General features: G+C 37.2%; 1 protein-coding gene across 4 annotated transcripts in view; it reads right to left on the reverse strand.

The window, feature by feature from the left end:
* The window catches only part of OSBPL6 (oxysterol binding protein like 6), a gene marked incomplete at both ends in the record, with an annotated part of 47,116 nt that overhangs the window by 5,096 nt on the left and 22,825 nt on the right, over nt 1–19,195 (reverse strand). For 2 of the 4 annotated variants that reach the window (XM_082285556.1, XM_082285555.1), the window contains 9 exons: nt 405–483; nt 1,079–1,142; nt 1,463–1,600; nt 3,848–4,101; nt 4,299–4,386; nt 5,258–5,395; nt 7,723–7,830; nt 9,859–9,989; nt 10,953–11,118. In XM_082285556.1, coding sequence (XP_082141682.1) covers nt 405–483; nt 1,079–1,142; nt 1,463–1,600; nt 3,848–4,101; nt 4,299–4,386; nt 5,258–5,395; nt 7,723–7,830; nt 9,859–9,989; nt 10,953–11,118 — 1,166 coding nt within the window. Of the gene's footprint in view, nt 1–404; nt 484–1,078; nt 1,143–1,462; nt 1,601–3,847; nt 4,102–4,298; nt 4,387–5,257; nt 5,396–7,722; nt 7,831–9,858; nt 9,990–10,952; nt 11,119–15,349; nt 15,425–19,195 lie in introns of all 4 variants that reach the window. The other 2 variants (XM_082285554.1, XM_082285557.1) reach the window with 2 other exon arrangements.

The following is a 19,195-nucleotide window of genomic DNA, read 5'->3' on the forward strand; positions in this document are numbered from 1 at the left end:
CCTTTCATGGTCTGGTTGTTCTGAGAGAACGCTCAGCAGCAGTGAGAGCCTTAGAACAGCATCAGCTGCTGACAGTCCTGCATTGCATTGTTCTGAATGGCTCATCACTACTTTTGTACATTTAAAACATGGGTTCTCTCTCCTGAAGCATTTCTATCCCACTCTCTCCATCACTTTCTGGAGAGTGTGTACATTTTTCCTCCAAACACAAAAATGGAACTTCAGGCTCAAAAAAGCTCCAGTAACTGCACCTGAACACTAAGGAGATATTAGAGCTAGGCACCAACTCTCACGGGTACAATCCACGTGATGTCTGCATACACTTCCCCCAACCCATGCACAAGGCAGCACAGACTAGAGTGCACCAAAGACTGAAAACAAAAGGAGAGAGGACAGAAGCTTACTTTGGAAGAGTCACATTCAAGGTTCCAACTGGCAGAATTTCCATTGATTTCCCCCAGAATTTGTTTTTCCACCTGATATCTGAATATAATAGTGAAAGATTTAAAAAACTGAAATGACCACGGTCTCCCCCTTGCAGTGCTCTGTGTGGCACAAGACCATCTGTGTTAGACTACCCAAATCAAAACAGAGCAGTAGATAGTATGAATTTGCCATGAAAGTACTAAAGGAAAAAATACTAGAAAATTACATTAGGACAGAAAAACTAAAAGTAAGTTTAATTAAGAATTGTGTCTGTGCTGCGTGATTGTCAAATGTCTTGTGCAAATATTCAATACAAATTAAAGGCACATGCCAGTAGATACAAGGAAAGGAAGAGCTATTTTTTCAACTGTAAAAAGAACTGCTTGTGTTTGTAAGAAACGGTAATTTTATTGGTAAAAGCCTTATAAACAGAAGAGTATAAACAGGCTGCAAGTGACAGGGGAAGTTTTAACTTGTCTGCTCACTCTTAAGAATGAGAATTTGGAGTAAAATAAATCAAATGAGTTTATAATATGTCACTTCAAAATAATAAGTATAGAAATTCTGAGTAAGTTCCAAATGCAACACATCTTGTACAAAGTTTTTACTTGACAATAAAAAAGAAGTTATGCTTTAGAATTAAAAAGTATACCTTGCCAAAACACAAAGTTTTTCGATTCACAGTGACATGCTGAAATGGGAGGATGGTGGCTAACCTGAAAAACAGTTTGGTTGAGTTAAAAACATTTAATTTTCATTCCTAAGACAGTACAATTTTTATTGAAATATGAAAATACTAAATAGCCCACATAGCTATGAAAACAGTTACAACTTAAATGGTTAAAACAGTTCCTTGTGATTACTATAAAAATTTATTCCTTCTAGCATTTAATGAATACCACTCATATTAACGATACTTATTTCCTCCAAAGAAAGTAAACCATTCTAACTAGAAAGAAAAGATGGGATTGTTCTATAAAATGAAGAACCAAAAATATAAATCTAACAGGAGTGTCCATCTAGAAACAAACTTTACCTGCTCTGAGAAAAATCGAAATCCTTTGTCTTCTCTAATACATTCGTAAGTTTCACCAAGCACTGGGTTAAATGGCTTGCTTCCTGCTCTAAAGTATGTGGAGGCATAGCCTGATGCTGCAAAGGCAGCTATGAGAACCTGCAAAAATAAGACCAGAACGTGAGAACAGGCAGACATTCTTGTGTGTGTGCCATCACTGTGTGGTACCACACAACTCACTGTGCTCGGAGTGAAAACTGGACTAATGAAGCATGCCTAAGAGTGAAGCCATGCATCCCAGCCAGAACCAGTATAAATATTTATTTCTTCTGTTGATATAATTTCTTTTTCTCCATAGGCTCATTTAGTCTTTCAACAGTCCCTTAAAATGACAGTCAGCACATGACACAGTTTGTATGCCTTTGACCAGGCTTATCATTAGTGACCTAAAACAGGCCCAGCTCTAGTCCTTCTTCCTCTGAATAAATATTATGTGACTTCTAATTACAAGATCACATACCGTTTTCCTATGGGAACTATTTTATTTAGTGCCAGACATAAACAGCTCTCACTTAGGATGCCCTTAACGCAGAGATATCTCCAGATCTTCCACACATGTGCAGCCTTAACAGCCCCCTTGTCTATATTCCCAACACAATTTAATGATCTCTAAGCCAGGCTTAACTGGGAGTAATAAGTTAAGTGACATGCCATGGTTATTTAGTTTATAGGTCCCATTTGCAGACTTCAAAAAACTCACATCAGCCAGTCAGAAGTCCAAACAAAACTTCAGAAAAACAATACAGGGATAAAAATGAATCGGCTATTGGCAATATGCTACCAGTGGGACAAACCTTATCCAGGTTCCCCTCTCCTCCTGCTAGTGAGGACACATCCCTCATGTGAGATTTTATATGCTTTGTTTTCTTCCCACTGTGTAATAGGTGCTCCATTCATTTTATATTATTCAGAAATGCAGCATCAACAAAATTAACACTGTTTTCACTGGATTTTTCTTCAACAGTAAAAACCTTCATTCTTCTAAAACTGCTTTCAGATTAATTTCAAATTGCTTTTCAATTTAATTATAAGACACTGCAGAGAAATGAAGGAGCTTACTATCCTTATGATTCGAGAGCAATATGAAGTAAAAAGGTTTCCACTGCTTGTTGGAGATAGCAAAGTCCTGATCTTTCAGAGAACAGTGAACAAGCAGCAACACATTCACAGCATTGCTGCCACAAGCTTTGGGTATTCACCTCTTTTCCAAGTAGTCCCATATGCCTCAGCTCAGGTGTGCAGTTTGCATTGTTAAGGTGATTTTAAAAGTTTGGCTTGTATTCCCAAGTACTGCAGTAGACATCTGTAGCAGAGAAGGGGATTGAATCCACGTTTCCAAGGAAGCTTTCAGTTGCACCATGGCTTTTCCTTCCTGAATTCTCCTTACTACTTCAATACTGACCTTCCAAACTTTTCAGCAAAGGTGGCAATCAGCCTGCTTTACTCATTACAATCCTGCCCACTCCTTACAGAATCTCCCTCCTTTAGTGAGGGATAGAATCACAGAATATTCTGAGTTGGAAGGGACCCACTAGGATCATCTCCCGAGTCTTGGAAGAAAACAGAATGTGATGATGTATAATTCAACTCCCTTTTGCAAGACAGTTTCAACTTCTTCAGTGTTTAGGACTCCTCACTCTCCTGCAGGCCTTGTCAACACGGCAGTTCAGGGACTTGAGTGTGCTATTGTATGATAGCCAAAGGCAACCTCTCTTCTCCTGGTTATCCTCAGTGCTGCCAACCCATACCAGGAAACAGTAGATATGTTCAGCAACAACACTGCCAACTTTCCCTTACAGCCTTTCCCTGCATCTTCTGAGGAAAAGGAAACATGACAGATCAAAGCACTTTGAGAGCTGAGCACAGGCTGCTGGCCGTCAGTTAAAAACCCAAAACATACTTACAGGGGAGTCAAAGACAGGCTGCCCTGGCAAACTTTGTTTTGGTGTTTTGAAACTTCTCTATCAGAAATTGCCTGGGAGGACATCTTATTCACACCTATATTAATCATAAGCCAGTCACAGACTTGATTAAGGCTGCTGGACTTGATCACTGAAAGCCAGGAAAGGATGCTGCAGGGTTAGAAACTGCCAATGCCTACATCTACAGCCATAGAGCGTGAGATCAATCTTAAATAAATGAGTTACAACTGCAGGACTTGGTTTGAAGTCAAGAAAAGTCCCTCAGCCTTGTTCAGATCAAACCTACCACCTGTAACAACACTCTTCTGACCCAGCAGGGAGGTCTGTTGTCTGTGACCAGGAGAAGAAACAGAAGACCCTGCACAGACCCCACTCAACAGCTCCCTTTTTAATACAGACAGAAGTGCTACACTAAATGCATTACCATGCGTTCATAAGGATCATCTGTTTCAGCAGCCTTGTCCAAGAGCTCACTGTATTCCAGCTCTTCACAAAGATGTTGCAAAGTATTCAGAGGTTCATTTAGCTCAACTGGCATGGATACTTTGGAAAGATCTTTGCCAATGTTATTTCTCAAAATATTCCACAGATTGATGTTACTGGTGTCAGGGCTGGGAGCTGGGAGACAAGTTCTCCGTCCATTTCTGAATGCGCCTCCTGTCAGCTCACCATTAAGAACTGGGAAGGGAAAAAAATATGATCATAAGAAAGCACCAGACTAAGAAAAACAGAGTTCTCCATTCAACCAAATCACTGCCAGAACAAGCAAGCCCAACTTCACTGTTTTCAGCTGAGTTGGTCTTGTATTGACATGCAGTAATTCTGGTACATGAACATAACCAACGTAATTTCCCAAAGTTTGAAACACAGTATACTTTGCCGAGAAATGTTGTCTGCAACACTGGTGTTGTCCTCAGATATATTGTCACTCACATCACTGATATAAGATTCATCATCAGAAGCCTAAAACATAAATAAAATATCCATTAACTCAAATACATATAAAATATACTACCAAAATAAACAAAAATAGTTAACTGAGAAACAAATATCCAAAGAAATAATCCGTATCCAATTAGAACTATTAACTAAATCAACTATATGTTTCAATCAATCCATAGTGCCAACGCACTAAAAGTGTCAAAACAAATGCTAGCCATCCTCACGTTTCTGAATTCCTTATAATCCAAATACAGACATGAGATCTAAAAAAGGTGGCTTCAAGTAAGATCAGGGATGAACAAAAAATTGATAACATAATGTGCTAGGGATGGGAGGTGAGAAGATGTAGTCAGATTTGTGCTTTTTATAAAGAACCAAACAATAAAATGCAACTTGTGTTTCAGCAAACAAATTATATAAAAATCATTTTGCAAAACAAGAATCCCATCAGGTAAGTAAAAAGACTATTTTTGAGAATTGTTTTACACAACTGTTTTTTCCAGAAATATTACTTTTTTGACTATTCCTCTCATTACAGAGAATAACTTTATATACATATATAGTAGAAAACTTTTTAAAGAATATTTTAAAATCTAAATTTAATTGACTGCACAGTCAGATGTAACTGTCTATGTCATCCTTAGGTGGAACTGCCACAGCCTAGAAAGGACATGTACTGAACATAAATTACTGACACAACTAACTTTCAACTCAGTTTTACACTTCAGGTAACTCCTACACCTCTTTCTGTGGCAGTCTCAGGTTTGTTTATCCACACTTTATACATTCCAATACCTTTTTATTCTAAGTAGCATTACTAAAAAGATTCACTAGTGGTAGCACTACCTAACTCTGTCCAGCAGCCCAGCTGCCACCTGCTGTCATAGCCTACCTCGTTTTCTGACGAGCTGGCAGATAGAAGCACTTCCTGTGCATCAAAGAACTCTGAAACTGATTCAGACATAGAAAGCCTGCTTTCATTAGAAACTTGCTGAGACAGTGGCAAACTGACATGAATTTGTTCACCCGTCTGTAAGTAAAGCACAGAATAGTAAAAGTATTATTTCTAATATTAGAGAAATATGCGTAGAACGGATAAATCACCCGAATAAGTTTCCTATGCCAAATAAAAGCACAGAGAGTACAGACAGCATTTTAGTAGGACTTTGTGTGTACCTAACAGATGAGACTGAGGATTACAAAATGAACTGCCTTTTAAACAGTGAGATCCACGTCTTCATTTGAGGTCTGCCCAGCATCTACTGCCAAGTTTTAGCAGCATGAAATTGCAGATCTGGTTCTCTATGCAGATAAATAATTTTGTGGACAATAGCTGGGTTGTGTCAGACAAGTTCAACCACCAATTTTAGATGAAATGACATCTGGTAATAACAAATTACATCACTGGGAGCTAGCTTTGATACAACTAAATTTAATTATAAAGGTTTAAAAGGTCAGGCAGTTATAAGTTACTTTCCAAATAAATGACTGTGTGAACCCGTTTAGTAACAATGTTTAAAAAGTTAGAATATTTAGGAGAATAGCTATAATATATTTTTATGGGCTTTTATTCTATGTTTATACTCCAAATCTCATTTGAATTATGCCATTAACTCTGGCTCAATACTACTAAAGGGAATGAACTTTCTACAGGTTATTATAAAGAAATGTAACAGCAAAGTCAAGGATTCAAAATGATGCTATGTGTACGTCAGTAGTGCAGCAAGCTAAAAATGAAACACACCCTCCTCTTCCTGCTAGTGATGGGAGGAACACCAGATTTCAGTGTTAACCCTGCAAACTATCACATTAAGAAAAATTAAGATTCTCTCCCTGTACCATTTTACCACAGGATCTGTCACTGTGGGGGGAAACAGGTTTCTGACTTAATCCCTTAATTTATACAGCATGTTGTTCCTGTGAGATAATACAGATGAAACTACTGAAGCCCTTCTAAACATGGTTAACTCTTCAGATTGTAGCACAATCCTCATTAATCTTATTCCAGAACTCCTGCATATGGTTTTGTTGACATCTTAATCCTGTAGAATTATTCTATACAGTTACCTCAAAATGCACTAACAAAACATCCCAAAAAAGCATAAACAAGGCAAGAGGTCAAAACCCATTCCTTTTCCATTAGGATTTAAAAGATTGCAGATGGATTGTGATGCTTGATGAATTAGAATGAAAACAGAAGCTCATTTTACCATAATCTTTACAGGAAGTGATTAAAATTTTGAGGTTTCCTGTAAACTAGAGGGACTTGGAAAAATACACGTGCTCCTACCTGAAAAAGACCCTCACACAAGCATTATCTACATGCTGCATGATTATAGATATATATAAAACAAGCAAGATAAGTGAATGAGAGATCGGGAAACTTCTCTGAAAAACTTCTTCAGTCAGGAACACTTCTACCAAGACAATGACGAACAAATGAAAAAGCAACAGCTAACCAACAAAAAACACAGAACAGAAGAGATGGCCATTGTCTAGAACTTCACTGCAGATTGCTGTGCTGTGGCACCACTTTACTTCTATCTTCTGTTGCTAGCCTCCAGCATGCTGGATTCTTGGAAAAATTGTTTGGGTGTTTTCAAAAAGCAAATAAACAAATACAGTTTTACCTTTCTTGCTTGTTGGAAGAAATAATTAGGAGACAAGACTGTGTTAATTGAAATGGCATATGCATAGAAAGAAATAGTGCAAATGACAAATCAAAAACATTTTTGTAAAATGCAAGCAGAATGGTTGCCAAAGTGACCATAATAATTGGAATATATTACAGTCCACAAATTCAGATTTGTCACACGGGAAGCTCACTGTTATTAATACAAATGTTCATTAATCTGTTGACTAAGGAAAGCAAAACAAGAAAGACTAGGTGTTGCAAAAATATTAGTGCAGTGCTTGGTTCACAGACTGAACCTTTTAACGGTACCATTCAAGATACTAAATGTGAGGCCCCTTAGGCACTTGCAAAATCAGGCCATTAAATACTAAATTATTCTGTTGATTTGGCAAGAAACTAATATACAGAATTGGTTAGCTACTGTGTGATACATTCAAATACAGTAAAACCTCACTAATTCCCACAACCAACAATTAATATTCCAAAACTGGAGTCCTTCTCTGTTCCTCTAAAGAGACCAAGATGAGTTCTTTCACGTCTGGCATATGGAAAACAAAAGACCAAAGTTTTATTGTATGTAAGGAAATATAACCTGACTTTTTCTATGAATGAATGTTTGCCAATCCGAAAAATTCAATAATTTGTCAGATGTGTTACAGCTATTTAGTGAGAATTAGCAAGGTTTGTTCGTACTCTAAATCCATTAAAGGCCAAAGTCTTACCTCATCAGGACTAGGGATAATATTTACACTGACAACCTGATCACAAATAACAGATTCTGAATGTATTCTGTTCAAGCGACTCCTTAGTTCAGCATTCTGGTTGAGAGCCTTAAAATAAAAATTGCACATTTCATTTAAAATTAAAATGCAAACATTAAACAAAAAAGAAAAAAAGGAAAAAAGAAAAAAAAAATTAAAAAAGTCTTTCCAGCAATTTCCTAAAAAAAAAAAATCACAGAACCTCCTTTCTTCCATTCATAAGGAGATGCCTATTTTGAGATCCTCTCTAACATGATCTCATCTTTGGTTACTCTGCCTTCAGGAGACAGCAGGGACAGATGTTGTCCCACAATGTAACACTGGCATTCTACCTTAGTTCTTCAGAGAGCTCTTTGGTAGGTGTACTGGTGGGTTATGTACGTTATGGAAATGGGGAGTGAATGCAGCAAGAAAGAGTGAAACTCCAGAACAATAAATGGGAACTACCCACAAAATGGCTGAAGAGGCAATTCTTGGTTTACAACTATACAGCCCCTTCTGAGTCAAGGTTATCAGCACTCAGAGGCTTCAAACAGAGATTGCTTCATTTCCAGTAAAACCAACATAATTGCAAGTATCATTGTCAGCCCACCCAGATCTATTTTATAGATTTGCCTTTGTACTTATTTCAAACTACTAACCCACTACAGTATCACAAATACCAACAGAATTCAAATGGTGTCTGGTATATGCTGATTTTTTTCCTATTTTAAAGTCCAACCTAGATTATAAATTTGGGTGCATATATATATATATATATGTATATATATATATATATAATCTGTTATTTGGTAAGACTTGTGCGCCAGATTCTGAAATCCAGAAGTATAATATGCTACAAACCTAGAACACGGCTTACTTAACCTAAATATATTCCCATCTGAGGATTATAGAAAAGAACAGAGGGACATATCGTTTTAGTAAAAAAGGATTGTTACAATGTAGTAAGAACCTTCTTCTGTCTCCCCCTAGTGCAGATTCAGGAATAGATTGCATGAATGTACTGAAACAAAGAAAGACCAAAGGAAAATAGGCAAGCTTAAACTGTCGTCAAACAGTTTAAATTACCCAATTTTGCTTTGTTCTGAAATGATCTGGGTACGTTCATTGTTGGCATCCCTCAGAAAGGGAAGGTAATGACTAACAGCAGCCTGACAGCAGCTTCTTCATCGGCTCAAACCTGGTCATGAGACTGGACAAACTGAGTCACAGTCAATTTTCCACTTACTCTTCATTGAGACAGTGAACTAACATGTGACAGTGACTTTTAAATTAACGTTGGAGGCCAGGACCAAGAAGAAAGCATGATTCTCTATTTAATGCAAGTTGCTAATAAATACCCACAGGTCTTAGACAAATTTGTGTCAATAACCAGAAATGTTTACCCTTATCTCTTGCCCCTAATCCTTTTTTATCACAATGCACAGAAATCAATCTACATAACATGATATGCATCTCTATCTATAGAAAGGTTTGTCCTTAAACCTTTACTCAATATTTCTTGCAGATGCAGTCCTCCACACCAATCCAGCAAATGCTTTTATGCTTCCTTGACAATGAATCTTAAAAATTGAATTATTTTGCAACCTGAGGACTTATTGTTGCTTATTTCTTCTTTCCCACTAAAGCAAATTACAATTTTTCCTTTAGCTTAAGTGGGAGAGATGCTGGAGAGTAACAGGTGTGTATCCGGAAATCCTATTTACCCATGATTATATTGCAACCCAAGATTCCTTTTGCATTTAGAGACACAGACATATAAAACAAATCTGACAATATACAGTCAAAATTTAAAACTTAATTACAAAAACAAGAATATTTTCCTGGCTGTGCTCCAAGAAAGACATCCAGCATTTTTATAAAAACATTTGATCCTTTTTCTTTACTTTGGAAAACCATAACTGATACATGCTTACACAAATATCCTTCACCTCCACATGCACTGAAGTTAGATCTACATCATAACAGAATATGCCATAGTTCTGGTTGAGAACTTGGTTTTTTCTTGGGTCCTTTTACTTCAGGAAATGGCCAAAATACAAAAGAAATAGTGCATCAGGCAAGCTAGATGGGCTTGAAATTAGATCAAGAACATACCTGAGAGAGAGACTGTCTGAGGTGAGCTATTTGAGCATTGTGGCCTGTAAGATCCTGCTCTGAAACAATCTGCTTAAGCTTCTCCTTCTCTATAGCTATGCTGTTAAAGGCAGACTTCAAAAGAGAATGCACTAAGCAAAAAGAAAAACATAAAACAGGTGTTTCCTTTGCTACAGAAATCACATTGACATCTATTACAATACTTCATCAATAAAGACAGAGAGTGAGACTTCCATCCCACAGTTATGGACATTCGAAACAAGGGTCTGAACTTCAAGTAACCCATGCCAAATTAAGCACAAACACTTACAGCTTGCGATTGTAATGTGCACACCCTATGTTCACACATATCTCATCTCAGCATATTCTTGGTGCTGAACATAAGGAAAGGTGCATTTTTGGAAAAACTGTGTCCAACGTGTGTGATTTTCTTTCTGGTTTTTATTTGTACTTTTCAGAGTAACAGAAACATCAGCTCTGCTAGGACTTAATATTGTACTAATAAAGAGGATTACGTGGCTTTAAACAGCTTTTTGAATTTTTTTAAGATGTCAGTCTCACTTTTTTTTCATGCTTGTTATATAAAAGCAAACTGATAACAAAACCTTTTTAAAATGCTACTTTTCAGTTTGCAGAACCGTTCACTTACTGGCAATAAAATTGCATTTCTAAAGTACATTACTGTAATAAGCTCTTTTTCCATTGATTCCACTGACATAGAAAATATTGCAGAAAAATGAATTCATAGCATTATGTGTAGCAGTTACATTCTGAATCATTTTTCGGGAGAAACAATGCATTTTGTTGAGGGAAAAAAAAATGTTTGCAAATTCAGTCACATTAACAGAATGCAGAAAGTAGTTCAGAAGACTTGGAAAACAATTTCAGAGTTTACCTATCTCTACATTTATGACATGCATGGAAAATGTAAGAAAGATAATCCATGTTTCCTTTACGTAAGCCACCTGAACAGCTAAAAACTCTTGTAAAGTATCATCTAATGCAGATGAAAGAACTGGTCATAACTAAGTGAAGGCAATAAAGAAACACAACAAAGAAGCACATTACAGGAAAGGCTTGGCATCCCTAGCTACCTTTTTGTGCCATCAAGCAGAACTCTTCTTGAAGCTTCATGTACTCAGTAGAGCACTCCAGAGGGTCTGCTACATGGCTTGGGGGAGCCTGAAACTCAATGTCTGCACAAAGGTTGGGGTTGGATGAATGCAATCGAACGGGTGACATCGTAGCACTGAAAGGGACCTACAGCGAGAAACAGAGAAGAAATGTTGTATAAGGTGTAACCAAACTTTTGACTCTGTTGAAGCAAAATACAAATTTCTTCTGAAAAGACTTAGTTCACAACGCAAAGAACATGGTAAGAGTGAACATGTAACTTCTTACTCTCCTAAATCTCAACACAGCTGATGCAGACTTCTCTTAAATTTTTTCACTGAAACAGAAAACATAAGGCCTAAATACACAGCTAACAGCTAATGATGGAGTATTTAAATTCTAACATTTACAAAAAATGGATGATTTCCATTCTAATGCTTAGAAAATTACTGGAAAATTGAACCATGAGACATGCTCCTTTATATTTGGACATTTGGGTGTAATTGTAGATGAGTCTGTTGTTGCAATACCAACATTTGAAGTATGCAAGTTCCTCCACAGATCTAGAAACAGGATATAATATTATCAAATATATCATTGAAGTTTTTCAAAACTACACATAAATCTTCAGTTGAAACTCATTGTACTGGCAACTATGAAGAGGGAAGAAGCATACAGTCTTTCTATTTTCTTTTTAACTAAACAAATAAACAATAGCAACAAAATAAAATCAAAACTCCACCTGATTTTCATTTAAAATACATGAACCATAAATAAATGCAGAGAGATACAGCTTAGTAAGATGGAGCAAAGAATTTAGTTTATTATCTTTCCACTTCTCTTTCTCCTCTACTTTTCAGGTACAGTAGTAAAAAAAAGTACATGCAACTCTTTCTAAGTTAAATATACATGTATCATGTATAGCAGTTACCTATATGCTACATAAGCACTATATGGCTACCACTGCTATATATGTGAAGCATGTGTGCATGTATGTTCTATTTTACTTTCATGTCACCATTTACACATATTTATATGAAAATCAGACCAAGAACACAACTTTCAAATTAAATGCAACAGAAAGGCATGCAGAACTACATTTTGTTACTTAAATATTAAGCACTGATTAACATATCAAGCACTGTTTAGCACATTAAATCTAATTAATTTCATTAGATTGATCAAATGTGTAAATCAAGAATTTTTACACTGCAGCCCAATTTAATTATTCGAATATGAAAAATGGGGCCAAAATACAAAATGTCTCTTCCAAGGCATGATAAAGAGCAGCAGATAACATAAAAAGTCATATTACTAAGAATTTTTATCAACAGATTAGTTCTGTACTGCCATCAGTGGTTGAACTTGGTACCTTGTTATTTGATTAGATCAGGGAATGGTTTTGTCAATTTCTTCTGCAAAAGCAGACATCAACACACATTTTAGGTTTAGGTTCTGATTCTCCAATGAAACCCTCAAAATCCTGTTGGATCTATTAATCATTCCACTCATGAGCGTACTCGGTGAAATACATTTTCCACTCTGTTCTTTCTCGATTTCCAGATACGTATAGCACATTAAATAATAACTCTATAGCACCTATCTAATATAAGCTTTATTCCTGCTCTCATGTATTTCAATTTCCAGCTATATCAACAAAGTAGGTATTTTTTTACTGGACCTCGTTTTAGCCTCATATCAAGAAGAATTCATTAACAGAAGATGTAGAATAAATTCCTTCTATTCGTACTGGCTACTTAACCTTTTATCTTCTTCACAAGTGCCAGAATGCTTCTCTCAAGAGCCCCGCAAAAGTTGGTTAACAGACTACTGTGGCTAAATGTAGGTTAATTTCAAATTTTCTTTCCAAAACCTTTCCCCTTCTTAAATGGGAGAGCATGTTCTTAGAACTTTCTGGGAGCACCACAAAGGTTCAACTGCTCCAGGTGGCTCCAGGAGCGCAGAGTAGGTATCTACACTGTATTTCTGTGTGTGGAGCACAAACCCAACCCTCCAGACCATCCAGAAGGCAGGAAAGAAGCTGATACCAGCTATCATGCCAGAGCTTGAGGGAGAGTCCCCCCAGCCCCACATGCCTGTGGTGATGGGGGAAGCTCTCCAGACACACATGGACTGGCAGAGCTGCAGGCAGGCTGCCCACACATCCAGGGGGGCTCTGTGTCACTCTGTAATGAATCAAGCTGAAGAGATTTGCTTTAGATCCATCATTTCTGCCTCAAACCTCAGCTGGCCAGGCTGAAAAGAAATGTTTCTGCAGTGAGGCTTATTGAAAAAATAGTATTTTCAATTATGTCCTAGAACCAGAATTTACATGTTCTACAAACACGTCACACTACATGCAAGAAATATACATTCACATGACAGAGACAAGTAGCCTTGCTGACTGCTTTAAATACAAGAACCAAAAATACTGAATTGTTGATTGACATGAACTCTCCTCATATGCATTTTTTAGAAAACTTTCCAAGCTACTTTCCATAACAGATGAAAACAACCAAATTAAACAGCCATTTTCATTCTCTTGAATAAGCAACAGTCCAAGAAACACAGCCAATATACTTCTCTTCCCCTTTTTTCCTTTCACTGATGTGCTTTCTATATTAATAGTGACTTGATCCTGTTCTCTATTTACTACCTATTCTCTTTTTGATTGTTTTTTATTGTTTTGAAGGTTTTTGAAAAAATATTTAGATTCTTGATGCATCACTCTAGTTTTCTCCACACAGATACTTCTAGACATCACCTCAGATGAACCTTGTCCCAACTTCCTGCTTTACACCAGAGGCATTATACCCACTCATCCATCACCTTCTTCAGAACTACGTGTTCATGTAGGAACAGACTGTTCCTGGTCAAGCGGGTTGTAAGGAAAACCTCTTTCTACTGTGCATTTAGCTGATATAATTCTGTATTCCTCAGTCTATGCACGCAGCTTCACTGTCTGGGAGAAACAACCATTTTGTGCATCAGCCAGGAAGAACAGGCCATGGCCATGAACACTGCCAGAGCCACAGAGTCATTTTGGTGCCTCTAGCTTTTCTCCCTCCTAAATTTTTTCCAGCTCCTCCAAGACATCCCTCAACAGGTCCTCACTTCAGCTGCAGGTAACAACTCAGCAATTTGCTGTACTCTTACTTACTTTTCCACTCCAAGTCCAGCTGCATTTGCACTGAAGCACTCCCTAGGTAAGGAGTACAACCCTTGCCAAAGCTGTTTAACTGCTGCTGAACCTTCTGGTTAGAGCCTCCCACCAACACTGCTCAGCCCCGAGCAAACGGAGTAAACTGGGAACTGGGTAAACTTCTGTGCTAGGCAGGCAGACCGACAGAGTCAAAACAGCAATTCAATTATGGAGCACGACATTCAGCATCCACTGATTACAGAGGAATAAATTTAGAAGAGTTAATTTGGAAGCTGGAGAAACACTGATATGTCTCATACTTTTTAAAACAGCACAGCAATAACAGAGTTCGTGGTTCAGATAGCAGGAACTCAAGACAGTCAGGCTTAAGCAGAAACTATGTCTGATCTAGGGGATTTCAGCTCCGGCCTGTAACAGCAGACCCTGGAATACTTCAGCCTGGTGAAGAAATTCACTGCTTGGGCTAGATAAGGAGTATGCATTTAAAGCTCACTTCAATCTTTGGCTGCACAGTCTTCCCTATCTCACTGTTGTACTTACCAGTTGATGGATTAGTACAAATGTCTATATTGGGCCTTCCTAATGAGTACTTTCTTGATAAAGCAGTAGCTGAAGATATCCTTTTGATGGTAGTTCAATTTCACAAACAGGACTTCCCACAACTAATTCCCAGCCCCAGTGTTGATTTCATAGCTCCACATTTCCTGACAAAGACTTAGAGAATTAGCAAAACTACATACAGACACTGAGGTAGTAATATGACTTTTTGGGATTATGGAATGTTAACAGACAGTGCCTCAAATGAAAAGGCTAACCTTGTACTACTTATAAAAATACCAGAAAGTTTTGTAATTTCATGGTTATTTGTAACAAATCTCCTTAGTTCTGTTGTCTTGCTATAACTGTCACAACATCTTTTAACAGAATTTGGTAATTTTTTTCTATTTTGTATAGTATGTCAAAGACATATTCAGTGCAGGGCCTGAGTCTGTCACTTGCACTTGCATAAAGGAGGAGGGATACGTACCATGTAAACAAGCTCAGACCCACATTTATAGAATACTTTTATGTTGGGCCTTCTAAGAAACTCAGCTGAAAGTGGGTAGCAGGGACACCTCCAAAAAGTGCAAGAAACATTTTCATAAGCTTATTACACAATCAAGTTACACAGCTTCCCATCTTTAGAGCTATCCCTTGAGTTTTAAATCCACTCACTGTTGTAGCCACTGCAGCTGCCAGTCTCTGCCGGCGTCGTGTTGTGCTGAACTGGCCCTTCGGTGCCGGCCCTTCCTGACAGTGAATGCAAGAAAAGAAGGAAGTAGAAAAAGAGAAGGGAAGGGGTGATGGGACACAGGAAGATGAAAGGTGATCAGAAAAGGGAGAGGGAGAGTCTTTAAGTGGGTTTAAATTTTGTTAACTCTTATGGCCTACACATGTTGAGGACATATCATGTGTTTTCAGCTGTGCATGCCAGAGACATAAAAAGCTGGATACTTCATTAAAATTATCTCCAGATGAGTTGGACTGCAGTGCACTCACTAAGACTACCAAAAAAATATCTATTAGTACTGCCATTCAGAGTCATAAGGCAATAATGGAGTAAGAGAACAGAAAGGATGCTACAGCATGCCAGAAAATAAAAAAAAATCAAACTCTGCGGTCACTTGACCATCTAGAAGATGAATTCTGAAAGAGATCACTTTGCAATAGTGGAAGTGCATAAACTGTGGTCACTGAAGATGCCTGTGTCTCAACAGTAAAACTTTTCAGTGTGTATGTTATCTAGTGAGTTTTCTTATGTAAATATTCCTGTACATAGCTCTGGCATTTCCACATCCATCCTTGAGCCTATTGAATCATTTTCTCCACACATCACTTTTCTGAGTTCCACCTGCTTTTCCCATTGCTGAAGGCTTGGCTTCCAAACCAAGGCAAAAGCTCAGATAAAGCAGCACAAATAAAAACTAAGTATTTCAACAACTGCTTCCTTTTCTGCATGCCTGACTTGTGACCTCATCCTGATCCTGCTTAATTTTACATTTATTTTACTTGTAAGAAGATTTGTCACGGTACATTAAAGTCAAACAAGTAACTGTCTAATGCAGAGGAGCTTCCCACCTATCATAAAGTCATTCTATTTAATCTTTAATCAAAATGTCATTATTTTGAAGCCATTTTAAGATTTTGGAAGACTAGGAAATACACCTTTCTGCTTTTAGAAAACAAATCTCAATTCCTTTACATTTTTCTTCCCCTATATCTTCACCTATAGTCACTTCAGTATTTTTAGATCTCTATACATTTTTATTTTTCTGCAAACAGCCTGATTGCCATACAAATAACAATGTACAGATTGGATACATGGACACCATGCTGAAGAACAGGATATTGTATTTCAATTATTAGCTGAACTGTCTTGCTTCTGTGACATTCCCAGTAGGGCTGCTATGGTGGAGAATGGCCAAACACTTCACCCTCTAGCTGGTATTAGTGGCAATGCCACTGACAATTGGAAGGGTTGTCTAATGAACACAGTAAAAGACTTGTGGTGCAATATTTTATATGATTCTCACATTAAAATAACATGTACATAACCTCTGAAATACTGAGAACAAACTCTGTTAAAGCAGAGACCAGATCATAGGCATGATGTAAATCTCTTTGTGCTCTACAGAATTATGTCTATCCTGTGAATAAGAGTATGGAAGAATATTCTTATCTAATGATAGGGAAAAACCTATGTACAGAAAGAGATATGCAGAAATACATACACACATATATATATAAGATTATGATTGCAGGTATGCATTATTAAAATGGGAATAGTGAGCTTTGCAGAACCACACACTCTCCTCAACATAATAGAAAGAGAGGTCATAATCGGAGTTACCATAAAAAGAAATACTTAAGGGAAAAAGCAATAAGCTAGTCTGGGTCTGGTTTCAGTTCTGAGCTGAAAGCTTCAGTAGAGCAAGATGATTTTTCAGCTTACTCCATAGTATACAGTTCTCTATTAAACTATTTTCCCTGGGAAGTCTTGGAACTTCACAACTTTTGAGCTTTTGATATTTTGAACCAAAATATCACTGGTTCTTTATTGTTTTGCAGTAATGGTTTTTTTCTTCATTTGAAGATCTTTAGGCTGTCATGAGAATGATAACTTAGCCTTTTACCCAAAGGGAAATAAATAACAAAACCAAAACCTACAACTCAGTTTCTGCAGAAAAGTATAATTTGTAAAATGAATTAATACAGGTCAACTAACCCGTTGTTGAAGGCCATTTTCATACAATTTTAAATAGGCTTTTTAAAAACAAAATTAACTTCCTTCATAAAAGCAATCTTTCTTTAGAGAATTCATATATTACTCTTGAGTAAAGGCCTGTAAATTCAGCTCTTAATTCTAAATAACTTAGCAATAGTAAACACCCAAACCTGAAAATGTGTAGACACATGCTATGATCAGTTTTACTTCAGGGAGTAACCCTGCTGTAGTTATGAGCAAAGTGAGCAAAGTCAACTGCACACAAAACTGGTATATTTAAGTGGTAAATATAAATTTCTAGGAAACAAATCAAGCAGCTTTACTTTCAAGAAAAAGTATGTTTTAAATACATTACACACCTAGCATTCATACTGCAGAATGTGTTATCAGGAATACAAGAAAACCTATCTTACTAACAAAAAAATGGTAACAAGTGCAATACAAAATCTGGATGGGAGAATTCCCTCCTTGCCTCATATGCAGTGGATACTGAGCCAGCAGAAATCACAGCCTCATTCCCCATCACTCACAGAGCACACACCTTTATATAAAGCTCCCTAATTTTATGCTCCCCAGAAGGATGCTCTCAACATCGTACAATCTGAAGGTCTTTGATGTAGTTAAAATCTGCTCATTCTGAAATAAATAGGTGCAAGTACTCTAAATGGAATTAAGACTGAAACTAGCTTAAATTGTTAATATTAGCATTATCCCCTAAAACTAACGAGAGATATGGAGGTATGAGGAAAGTAATAGTACAAAAGAAATTTTATTAGTACCAAATGTCAACCATTCAATAGCAAATTATGTGTAAGCACCATGAAAACAATGATCACAAATCAGACAAAATGATTCTCAGTAGGGGATATCCTGATAAACAGTTCAGAAAGACTTGAAGCAGTCTTGAAAAACTGAGCAATAAGGAAGGCCAATGAAGTAGAAGGAATGCCTAACAGAAGAACAAAATGTTAATTAGCTTAAAGGGCATGTAGGCAACAGAGGAAATCCACATATTACTGGCAACCTAAGCAAATTAGGAATAACACAATGAGTCAGTGAGGCCATCTTCCTACAGATCACAGCTCTAGAATTCAGGAGAATTCTAGACAGCCCTTGGAAGAATAAACTGAGTCTATCAAACTAGGCAAGATAATGGAGTAGCCATCAAGTATTCTTTGTCTTCCTTACAATTCCATTTCACTGCAAATTAGTTTATAAATCAGTCAACAATAACTTAATAGTTTGCTATAAAAAAAAAAGCTTTATATTTGCAGCATGAAGCTTTCCAGGAATTCATGCTGACCCAAGTTAGGCAGAGTTCGTTATCAACCCAGAAGTGACAGACCCATGTAGAGCAGCGCCATGCACACACACCCTCTCAGGGGAACCTGCAATCCTATTTGAAAATTTCAGGAGCTGAGGCACACTCCTGCCAAACCACAAACAGCAGTTTGAGAGTCAGGTGCCTCTGATGGAAGCCCAGGCCAGAGATACTTCGGCAAAGTGTAGATAACACAGGAACAGCTCGTTATTCACTATGAACAACCATAAATCATCATAGATTGACTGCTTTCACCATTTTTGTGGATAGGATTTAGATTTTAGACATGCAGTGGTGACTGACTCTTCACAGGCACCAAGTACTTGCATGCATTTTTGTGATATTTTAATTTCCCTGTGTTATTCAGCACCAGGGAAAAGCTGTGATCCTTCAATTGCAGATAATAGGACATGACATCAATCACAAAAAGTCCTTTATTAATAAACCTTTTTAATCCAAATTAAATGAAAATTCC

The sequence above is a fragment of the Coloeus monedula genome (assembly GCF_965178545.1).
Source record: "Coloeus monedula genome assembly, chromosome: 7".
NCBI lineage: Eukaryota > Metazoa > Chordata > Aves > Passeriformes > Corvidae > Coloeus > Coloeus monedula.